Raw genomic sequence first — 11,026 nt, forward strand, 5'->3', positions numbered from 1 at the left:
TACACAACCGGTAATTCTCACCTGCTGACGTTTCGGTGTCTATCAGACACCTTCTTCAGAGCTTCTGACTGGAGTACTGCTTCTCACCGCTATAAGTAGCCGGAGTAGGTGGTGCTTTTGCGGTGAGAATACTGTACCAAACGTGGCTAAGTTTGTATCCCCCCTCGTCCCGGTTCATCACTGGGAGGGGGCCAAGCTAATAGACAGAGAGGATAACAGACGTATATCCGTTGGTTTAAGGAGGCCGTCTGGATAAGGAAGTCAACACCATTGATGAACCGGGACGAGGGGGATACAAACTTAGCCACGTTTCATGGATGACATCCTCTGCAGACTCCGAATTTAATGCGAGAGGGGGAAGAAACAAGATGGCTAAATCAAAAATAGACATCATAAACGTTGTAACAAGAATTGAAGTGACAAAAGTTACATGGTATCACAGCCAACAAGTCTTTTATTCCTGTATTCAAGAAGTGCACCAAGTGACACTAGTGTGGTAGACCGGTGACCAAGTTGACAACTACACTCATGGCTACCACATTGGTGCCACTTTTACAACTATCGAACTAGTTTCACTTGTACAACTATAGTCATGCCTACCACATATTGGTGCCACTTTTACAACTATCGAACTAGTTTCACTTCTACAACTATAGTCATGCCTACCACATATTGGTGCCACTTTTACAACTATCGAACTAGTTTCACTTCTACAACTATAGTCATGCCTACCACATATTGGTGCCACTTTTACAACTACCGAACTAGTTTCACTTCTACAACTGTAGTCATGGCTACCTAACAAGTGGCATTTCTACAAGTAAAATCAAGGCGAAAACAAGATATACTTTATCTTCATACTTCATACAATGTTTGTTTTTTTTCAAAATCAGACGAAAATTGCTGAGCGCACTAATGTTATTTACGTGCGGTGGCATTAAGCTACAGAACGGGTTTGGTGAGGTGGTTTTGCAGGTAGTCGTCTGCGAAGCCCAGGATCTGTGCCATGGCCTCCAAGGCCAGTATGTCGATCCTGTTCTCCAGGGCGGACTGCCGTGAGTAGTTCTGTACGGGGAAGATGTGCGTCTCCGACGGGCCGAACTTCCCACTCACCTCTTCCACCTGGGGTGTATGGATAAAGACAACGTTGATAGATATTCATAAAGCTACATATATTGTGCATCATTTACAACATATTGATGTGGCGAAAGCCGCGTAATCGATGGGGTGGAAAGTATTATTCAATATGGAAGCATCATATGGAATATATATATAACGTTAACAGCAAAAACATGGACAAACAGAGAGACCAAAAAAATACCTCCCCGTGTTTTAGTAACCTCTTCCATTGATCTCTTGCCCTGCCATGTCTTATTACTTCTTGTCACTCCCGCAAGTCTGACCTTTGCGGTGGCACTCATTTCCTGCCACTCCAATGACAGTGTATTCTGGTTATGTTGTATATCCGTATTTATTCGAATACACTGTCAGTAGAATGGCAGGAAGGGAGTGTCAGCGCAAAGGTAAAACTTGCGGGAGTCCAGGAATTCGAAGTACCGGACATGACAGGGCATGGGGTCAATGGAAGAGGCTCCTAATTCACGGGGAGGTATTGGTTTTGGTCTGTCTGTTTGTCCGTCCGTATTCTGAAAGAAAGCATCAGTACACGGAGGCAATGACTTAACCCACTTTGTACCAGCATGTGAAGTTGGAATAAAGACCATGGCTAAGGGACCATTGGAGTTGTTTAAAAAATGACTTAACCCACCTTCTCTAGGATAAACTTGCTGCGGAACACCAGGGAGAGATCATCGGCAATGTGTTCACACGCTTTGTCTATCTTAGTCAGCAAGATCACCGTGGGTATTTCTGGAAAAAAAACCCCAAAAAACAGAACATCGATTAACACGGCGAACACGTGCTGTGAACCATGTTCAAGACAAGCCATTTCCCACTTAAATTTTAACCCTCAACTCTAACGATGCAGACTAACTAGCCATCTTCGCAGACTTTCCGCGTGGACTTTCAGAATTTCTGGAGCCGGCCAAAAAGCCTTCAAAGGAGGCTAAAAATTGTCTCCCCTGGCATTTAGAGAGCCTGTCCCATGTTGAAAATTGCGAACTTCGTATGTCAGTGCTCCCCAAAAACATACGATGGCGCTCCTAGAAGTCTGAGAAGGAGGCTAATTTTGCAAGATGAGTGTCAGAGGTGAGTGGGTCATAATATATACAGAACGAAGGCAGAAATGATGGTAAGTGAGCATGGTTGCTGGGAGGCTTAGTTGCCGAGCGATTCAGCCCTGCTGGAGGAGGGTGATCTTACCCCGATCCAGTGCCTTCCTGTAGATGGCTTTAAGCTTGTCGACGGTGTCCTCCGGCATGACGCTGATGTTTTTGGCGTCCATAACCAGCACAACACAGTGAGGACGGTCCTTCAAACTGGTCGTGCTCTTGAAGCCAGTGGTGGCCGGAGTGATTCTAACGTCCGCATTGAACTGTTTGTGTGGGTGTGGGTGTTTGGGGGCAGGGGAAGAAACCAACAACCAATGGATTAACATGACAATCCAAACGTCGAATGAAATAAAGCCAACACACTCTTACACGGTAGAATAGTAGCTAGATATAAGTACAAAATAATGTTATTGAATCTCCTTCTGGTGAAAAAAATGGGATAGATGGGGGGGTTATCTAATTTTTTCACCAGAGACTGAATATTTTTGCTGGCTGTCGCATGTCAATGTAGTTATCACACTTTTCCCACTCAGTCCTACCCGCGAACCAGCATTAGCGCCTGTACTCCTCAACTTTGTCTTGACCTACCTTTACTTCTGCAGGCCTGCTTCCATAACTTATTTTTGTATCCTATTGGACTATCTAAAATTGTCTTCACTTTATTTGCATATCAATTCATGGTTCATGGTTAAAAACTTGCTGAATTATAGATCTTACTCATTGTCATTACCAAAAGTAGTGGATTCTACTTGAAACGTCTGACCGTTTCCAAAATCATATCCAGTTGCTTGAGTAACTGCCATTTGGTGCAGGCGCTCTATTTGTTTGTTAGATGAATCAGTTTGATGCAATGTTCCTTGGGTGGTTAACTAATGCAACAAATGAGAGTAGCGTTTTCCAATGTTTGTTTTTAACTAAAAGATGAACAGCCAACTCTATAAACTACTTGTTTTTTTTTACTTCGCTCTTTGACAGACAAGGACGACGTGGCACTGCACTCAATTTTTTTCAGACTGATTTTATCAGTGCTATGTACATAGAACAATATATCTATTTCTACACCTGGGTGGAGTGAGAAAAGTTGTGTTAAGTGCCTTTCCCAAAGGCACAACATCGGTGGCGTCAGGGGGATTCGAACCCGGGACCGCTTGGTTCTGGGCCGAACACCCTGCCGTTACGCCACACGATCCCACGAAATACTTACTTGATACCCGTCAGGTACGTTGCCGTCTAGCAGGTAGGACACATCGTCCAGGTGCAGTCCGGTGTTGGCTTCCTCCAGCCCCATGGTGTCACACAGACGAAAGCACAGGGCCTCGCCGTCTTGTTGTGTCCGCACCTCATAGGGACGGTACTGACGGGATAGTTGGTAATTAGATTCAACTTTCGGCATTGTCAACCAGATTGTTGATGAGCACAGTGACATATTGCATACGGTTTTACATGTAGTTGTCAGCATTAACATTACGTGACAGTGATATTACACTAAAGCATGAGGTTTTGGACAACCGATGACGTTGATGTAAAAGGGGCAATGCCTCTAGCCCAGCACGTGATAGTGTTCTAGGCGCCTATACGCGTGTGAGATTGTAGACAGTTTAGACTTCTACACTCTCATTCAGATTAGTATTACAGTTAATATTCGAGATCAGTGCACGGACGAGGCAGATCTGAATGGACCAAAATGTTGCACGTTATACCTTCGCAAATAAGGTTACGTTTTCGTCAGCGTTCGTATGCGCGTGTGTGTGTGTGTCTTTATACAAGATAACTCGACAATGCCTGGGTTGATTGTCTTCACATTTGATATGTGGGTAGGTCTTGGTGAGACCTCGACATGATTAGAGGACTGCCTAGGACTTTCTATGGTACTGAATCGGAACTTCCAGTTTTGATATTTCGTGTTCTGGACATGCTATCGTCAAGATTGTTCGTTGGTAAATAGCTCTTGTAATCGGAAAGAGGTGACAGAGGTTTGGGCCCTCTAGTAGTTTTCTTTGGAACTGCAGGGGGGCGTTTCAGTTGTAGACTTTGAAACAGGATAAGTCATGAAACAAATGTGAACAAACCTTCTTCGTGAGGCTTGTCGACTGATTGCCTGTCATTGCCTGGGCTGACACGCGGCCTTTGTAGACGGAGTTGATGGTGTTGAGGAAACTGGACTTCCCCGAACCGACCTGGCCGTATAACTGGATATTCAGCTGACTCACAGAACAATTGGTCGGAGGTTTGTACCCAGATACGAACTGCTTCCGTCGCTCTCGTTCTCTAGTGGATAAATAGTTCAATAATGAAATAATAAAAGTTTATCTTCTAATTTCGATGTACAAATTGTATCTGCAACCCAATTGTATATATTAGACACTAAGCGTTTTCATAATTAAGCTAATGCTTGTTTTTGTTACATGTACTATTGTTTCTTTCGCACCTTGGTTATTGTAAAGTTTACGTACCGTTAGTGTTTCATACTTCGTTACATGTTTTGCTTGTTTAGCGATGCCGCTCGAATTAGCGTGTTTTGCTTGAGTGCGGCATCACTATGTCTTGTTTTTGAAGTTGCAATAAAAAAATTAAAAAGTAGTTGTTGCTCTTACTTTTGGACCAATGTCATTGGACCCTATAGTGATTACCTAGATGATTTCAGAATCCTTTGGAATGTACAAGTCAATATTTACTGTCTATTTAATTCTGAAAATGTTATAACAATTTTAGCATCGATTTCGGCACTATTTTTTGTCACCTACTTACAAAGGTAGCCCAGTTGCTTAACTTATAAATTTGCGATCATAACAAATGAACTCCGGGAATATTTTAAAGGGCATTAAACAAAATTTTCCAATGATATATGATACAATCCCATTGATACCGCGTATTTTCGGAGATATGATCGACCAAAATCAAGTTTCTGACGTGTGTATAGTTAATTTAGAGGTTCAGAAACATATTTAAGAAAAATCCGACTCACTCTTCATTCCACACCACATTCTGCAGCCTCCACGCTTTCCACTCTGGCAACAACTTTTCTTGGTCCGCCATTCTAGGGAGAAAACAAAGTCGAGTCACAAGTAATAATTTGTTACGGGTACGAACTCTGCCACCGGCACCTTCTAGTGACACTGAGAAATCACGTTAGAAATGTTAACCCTTCACCCAATATAATGCAACATAAGAAAAAATTGCGGTGGGTTTTTCATGATAAAGCATAACACAACGTCCCCACTAGACAGCTTCTAAGATATCCCTAACTTGAAGGATACACATCTAGGATCTTTACCCAAGTTACATTATGCTAACACACCACTGAGATCTTCCCAAGTTGCCACGGAAAAATCATGCCCACGACATGTCCAGAACACGTGATATCAAAAGTACACAAAACCCAAAGTTCTGCTGCAGTACCATGGGAAGCTGCTATAGGATCGACCTTATCATTTTATTTTGCTGGCACCTACACACATGCTGAATATCATAAAGATCCATCCACAGCTCGAGTTATGCTGTTCAAACTGATACTGTAAATGCAGAAATGTTCGCGGTGGTTTTATGTTCGCGGTTTTCGCGGTGAACTTTCAGCGCGAAGTTAAAACCACCGCGAAACTTTTTGGCCACCTATGACTGTAGCACTACTATTGTTTCAAACGCGAACTTAAAACCACCGCGAACACTCCGATTGTGAGAACGGAGGTCAAGTTCGAAAATAATTCATCTGGCGCTTTCCCACAGTACTGCAGCGGGCTTTGTATGTGTGTGAGTTTGTATGTGGACAGCATAACTGTTGACGGTTGTGCATGATATTTAGTGGATAAGTAGGGGTGTCCAAGAGGAAAGTCAGGTTCGATAATGGGCCTCCTAGCGGGTATTTAAGGTACTGCAGCGGAGCTTCAAAGTTTGAGGCCACATTTTCTGGAGGCGCTAGGTTCATGATTTTTAAGTGGTAGATAGCTTCTGGGACGGGAAGTAAGTGGTGTAAATTTAGACCCCCTAGTGGCTTGCTTAGAGCTGCAGAGGGCCTTTCTGTTTGTAACTTTTTAGGAGCATAACTCAAGCAGGGATTGATGGATTTTCATTGTTTTTAGTATATAGGTACCATAGGTGATGATTAACATGATAAGATGCACATTATGCTGATAATGACCAACTTTATATGATGATTGAGGAAAACTTCTGGCACTGCTCCATTATATGCGCATGCATGGTTCACACTCACAGATGGTGTCCCGGGATCTAGGTCAAAAGGTCAACAGCTGGCATGACTAATAAGGCGATAAGACTCTGGTTTTATCTGTTATGATTGGTATGAAGATAGCTAATTCTAAAAGTGAATCTAATGATTGACATAATAAGATGCTAATTATGCCAAACAGGAGCTAATTTACATAATTGATGAAATGTGTAGAATCCATTGCGTTGCATGAAAGCACTTTCAAACATGTGGCATCTATCACTGAGAAAGAGAGGAATATCGATAAAGATCAATTATGCAAATGACCTCATTTGAATAATTGATGAGAACATTATGTACTATAATAAGGCCATGTTGATTTGATTATATGGATGACATCCTGTGAGAACCTCAATGATGCGAATTTTGTAAATTTATGTTTGGTATTTCAAGATAGCATAAGTGAATTTGATGATTGACATATTGAGATGCTAATTATACAAAACAAGAGCTAATGTGTATATTTGATTGTAAATAGATACACTGTGTTTTCAAAATCTATCCAGTTGCTTGAGTTACTGTTTTATATCGTATTTGATACCTGGATGTCATCGACATTCAAACATGTGGCATATGTCACTGGAAAAGAGGGGAATATCGATAAATATCATTACTTCAAAGTTACTTATCCCCTCCGAGACCCTTGAAAATCAAATGATTTATGGCTGAAATTACTGACATTGCGATGGCTACCCTGATATTTCGTAAGGGGCTATTTCTCTCACCATCAGCAATCTTGATGGATCCTTTTATCTTTGCTGAAAAGAGGAACTGCTTCAAAATACGTCAAGCGTCGTCTCATTGGGCGAGCATAACGCGAGCTGTGACTGGGGGGTCTATATGGGAATTTGTGGTAAGTTATGACCATTTTTGTTTTGCTGGGTGAAAACTATGCATGATTGTAAAAAAAATGCTACAATTAATAAGAAATTTTTACTTGGGCTCTACATGGGGTATATTAGGAAAATTTAAGAAGAATTCTCCGCATGTTCTTGCCAAACACGTACTCTTCCAAATGAGCAACAGTACAATGTAGACAAGACTGTATGGAAACCATTAGCTTAAGTCCTGGGAAAATTATGTTTTGTTTCCGGTTACCCGACCGTAGTCTTTGGGGGGGGGGGGGGTGGATGACCGTTGGTAAAAGACAAATGAGTGTCATCTGAGTGATGAAATTCAGAACAGACTTCAGCCATTTCACAATGTGAACAGATGAGGACTGAATAGTTGATGTAAGAATGCTTAGTAAATATTGTACTTCTTTGCTCAGTTCATCAATATACTTGCGCTTGTAAAATGTATATCTGCATAATTACCTTCGCCGAGAAGGTTCTGTTTTACACAGTGTTCGTGTGTCCTTCTGTCAACACGATAACTTGAAAATGCCAGGATGGATTGTCTTCATACTTGGTAGGTGGGTAGGCTTTCTTGCCTCGAAATAATTAGATTTGGGCCCCCTGGCGGCTTTCTATGGTACTGCAGCGGAACTTCCGGCTTATAAATGTCGTGTTCTGGACATGCTATGGTCATGATTTTATAGTGGTAGATAGCTCTCGGGGGGGGGGGGGGGGGGGGGGATAATAAGTCATGTTGATTTGGCCCCCTAGCGGCTTTGGAACTGCAGGAGCCGATTTCGTTTCAAACTTTGAAAGAAAATAACTTCGAAAGAAGGGGTTGACGCCATAACATTTGGTATGTAGATTGCTGCCCTACGTGCCGGGAGGCATTAAGGGAAATAGGTAAGTAATTGAAAGGGAATCAAGCTGTTTTAAACAATTCATTGTTAAGGGGTGCCTGAGTATTCCCACGAGTTTTACGAAATTTATACGCGGAATATAAACGATTCTTAGTCTTACTAATTTGTTTGGCCAGCGCCTGGCTATCAAACACCGATTCTCAGTCTCGCCATGCTAGCTGGCCTACAGCCAAATGTCGCCTACGAAGCTAGCATTAAACACGGGACTTCCATTTAACGTCTTTTCCGAGGGACGTCCTTAGCCGAAGCTAGCTATGCTCCGACACCTGAGTTGAGTCGAGGAATTTGTGTAGAATGCCTTTTCCAAGAACACTACATCCGGACCTGTCAGGGATTTTAACTCAGTACCTCCGGGGTCTGAGTCAACAACACTTACTACAATGCCACCGTGCCGCCATTGCCACCCGTGAACGTGGTTGGGCTGTTGACAGTACAGTGCTAGGACTGTTTGCAGTACCGTGCTAGGACTGTTTGCAGTACGTCTCCGACGGTTGTATTGTCATGTGCACCGAATTTCGTCTGATTTATATCTATACACTTTGCCAATCAGACCCTCTGCCAAGTAGTTATTACAACTTGTTCTGTTTGTGTTCCTGGTCGATCAGGCAAAGGGTAGCGCCTTTTTAAAATATTTTTTTTACTCAAGATCCTAACGTGTACATGTTATGGGCCCACATGAAACATGGGCAGAAACACGAACACTCTGGTAAAAGCAAGGGAGTTGTAATATCAATATTTACAAATATGACTTATGAAACAGACCACACATACATCTATTGCTTAGGAATATACTCTAAAGACGCATACCTCGAGAACAGCTTGTACGGTTCCTGGTTCTGAGGCAACCTTTGTGATCCAAGTCGGAACCTTTCAAGCACGCCTTGTATTCTACTTGCCCTTTGTATAAGCTAACGATGACAACAAAAGCAAAGTAAAGTCCGGTCTGTGAATCTAAAGAGCACAGTCACCTGTTGTTACAAGTCTAATTCTGAAAGTCCTGGTATTTCCTCCCCGACGCACGACTCAACAGAACAGTGTTTGCGCAGACCCTGGTAAGGTCAGCAGGCCACTGTCATGGACACCGCCGTGTTTTGTCCCCAGGCGATATCCAAAGTTCTATTATTTATTTAGCTGGTCATGTCCCATTCCAATGCAGGGGGGTAGTCAAGGTTAACTGTTGTGTTCTGACGTGTAAAGACCGTCTTAAATTTCATCTCATTTACATGCTGCAACGGTGGGAAGGTCGTAGTTGAATCGGAGGTCAAATAGGGCCAGAGTGGGGTGGAGTGTAACTCTACTCACCTGGGGTGAACACAAATTTCTGCCCCGCCAGATTTCTGCTTCGCAGGGTAGTGCGCGTGCGTGGAGTTAAGGTCAGGGAAATGTTTAGGGTTAGGGTTAGGGCTAGCGATTAGAGTTAAGGTGGAGTTAGGGTTAGGCCTCCACAGTGCGAGCCCTCCTCCCAAAGTCCGATCAGACTACTGCTTGAAAATCGCCACTCCACAAGGGTGTGGCACACTTCTCTCACCTCAGGTATACTGGAAACCCCCTTGCAGTGTTGAGGCATTTATTTGGCTTCCCACCTGGACGGGCCCGAGTGCACACACATACCGGCCCGGCCAGTCGTGCATGACCGCGGGGGGTATTGTGTGTGGGTTGGGGCTCGGGGTTACACCTGCATAGAATGTGTATCACAAAGACACGGCAGTACTTTTCGCCTCATAACAAAAACATTGTCGTTTGTCTCCTGACTGGTAAAGTGATAACATGAAAGTAGACAATGGCCAGAGTAATTGATCTGTAAATGAGGTCTTTAATTTGACTAAAGACACCTTAACAGCAATCTGAAATTAGATGCAGAATAAGCACTACAATAAGTTAAATACCTCTACTAATAACGAGATTATAAGATGTGACACAAAGTTGCAATTCAAATTTGAATAAAGGCCTACAGACCAAAAGCAGCTTAAAGTAACAATTTGCATGCATTTCGTACTACTTTGCAAATACATGTAGTTGCGCAGAAACCCTTTCAAATCTGGGTACTCCATGAGCTAAGTCAAGAATTAAGGAGGAAGTTGCGTCTAAGATTTGAATATTGTTTAAAGGAACGTGATATGACTGTATGGATTCAAGTAGGTGCCAAGAATATTCCGACGGAGAAAAACGACCACAGACAAAATGACGCATTGTCATAGTGACTGTTGTGACTATAGGAAATATGCTGCTCATTTTTTTAGCTTGTCACGGCGTAGGAGAAATAACTGTAAATGTTTGATTGATATCACGAGATGTTTTATATGACATTTAATTGGACAGTGACATCATTTTATAAACTTAAGCCTAGCTATCATGTCTGATTAGTTTGATTTAAATCAGGGTTAAGTTTCGGAACAGTCTTCATAGTAGTTGTCACGTGCACTTCATATTTTAAACTGACGCTTGAGCCCTTGATTCTATCTTTAGCTTTAGATAAGTATCTTTTCCAAGAACTATACCGATCAAACGAACAATTTCATTTCATGTATGTCTTCCACTGCGCACTCTTTTCTACACATTCAGCCGACCTAGATTTGATCGATCTAACTTTATCAACCATTCATGAACTATAAACTACCGTTCAACGCCGCCGGTTCATGCACATCGTTCTCAACGTGAGGCGAATGATTATGAAAAACGGTACGTATCGTACGCGCGGCCAGAGAGAAAATAATACGGTATAACCACCACGATGAACGCCGTGCCGCATTGAATTTGCTTCGTCGTTATCTGTCTGACAAAGCAGTGGTCTAGCTGACATTTGAAGCATAATTGGAT

General features: G+C 42.5%; 1 protein-coding gene across 1 annotated transcript; it reads right to left on the reverse strand.

Moving 5' to 3' along the window:
* Positions 1 to 942: 942 nt before the first annotated feature.
* LOC136438410 (interferon-induced protein 44-like) lies at positions 943 to 5,267 on the reverse strand. Its single transcript, XM_066433180.1, has 6 exons — positions 5,197 to 5,267; positions 4,301 to 4,499; positions 3,436 to 3,585; positions 2,323 to 2,494; positions 1,769 to 1,869; positions 943 to 1,122 (listed from the first exon to the last, which is right to left on the reverse strand). Exons 1-6 carry the CDS (start codon positions 5,265 to 5,267, stop codon positions 943 to 945), a joined length of 873 nt encoding a protein of 290 aa, XP_066289277.1.
* Between the last annotated feature and the right edge of the window lie 5,759 nt (positions 5,268 to 11,026).

The sequence above is a fragment of the Branchiostoma lanceolatum genome, chromosome 7, assembly GCF_035083965.1.
Source record: "Branchiostoma lanceolatum isolate klBraLanc5 chromosome 7, klBraLanc5.hap2, whole genome shotgun sequence".
Classification (NCBI taxonomy): domain Eukaryota; kingdom Metazoa; phylum Chordata; class Leptocardii; order Amphioxiformes; family Branchiostomatidae; genus Branchiostoma; species Branchiostoma lanceolatum.

What these genes read in the sequence shown, in the direction of transcription:
- LOC136438410 (XM_066433180.1), bottom strand. Translation starts at nt 5,267, where the DNA reads ATGGCGGACCAAGAAAAGTTGTTGCCAGAGTGGAAAGCGTGGAGGCTG. An exon ending in CGACAAGCCTCACGAAGAAG is followed by an intron (nt 3,586 to 4,300) that starts GTTTGTTCACAT and finishes CTATCCCGTCAG; the next exon opens with TACCGTCCCTATGAGGTGCG. An exon ending in GCAAGTTTATCCTAGAGAAG is followed by an intron (nt 1,123 to 1,768) that starts GTGGGTTAAGTC and finishes CATACACCCCAG; the next exon opens with GTGGAAGAGGTGAGTGGGAA.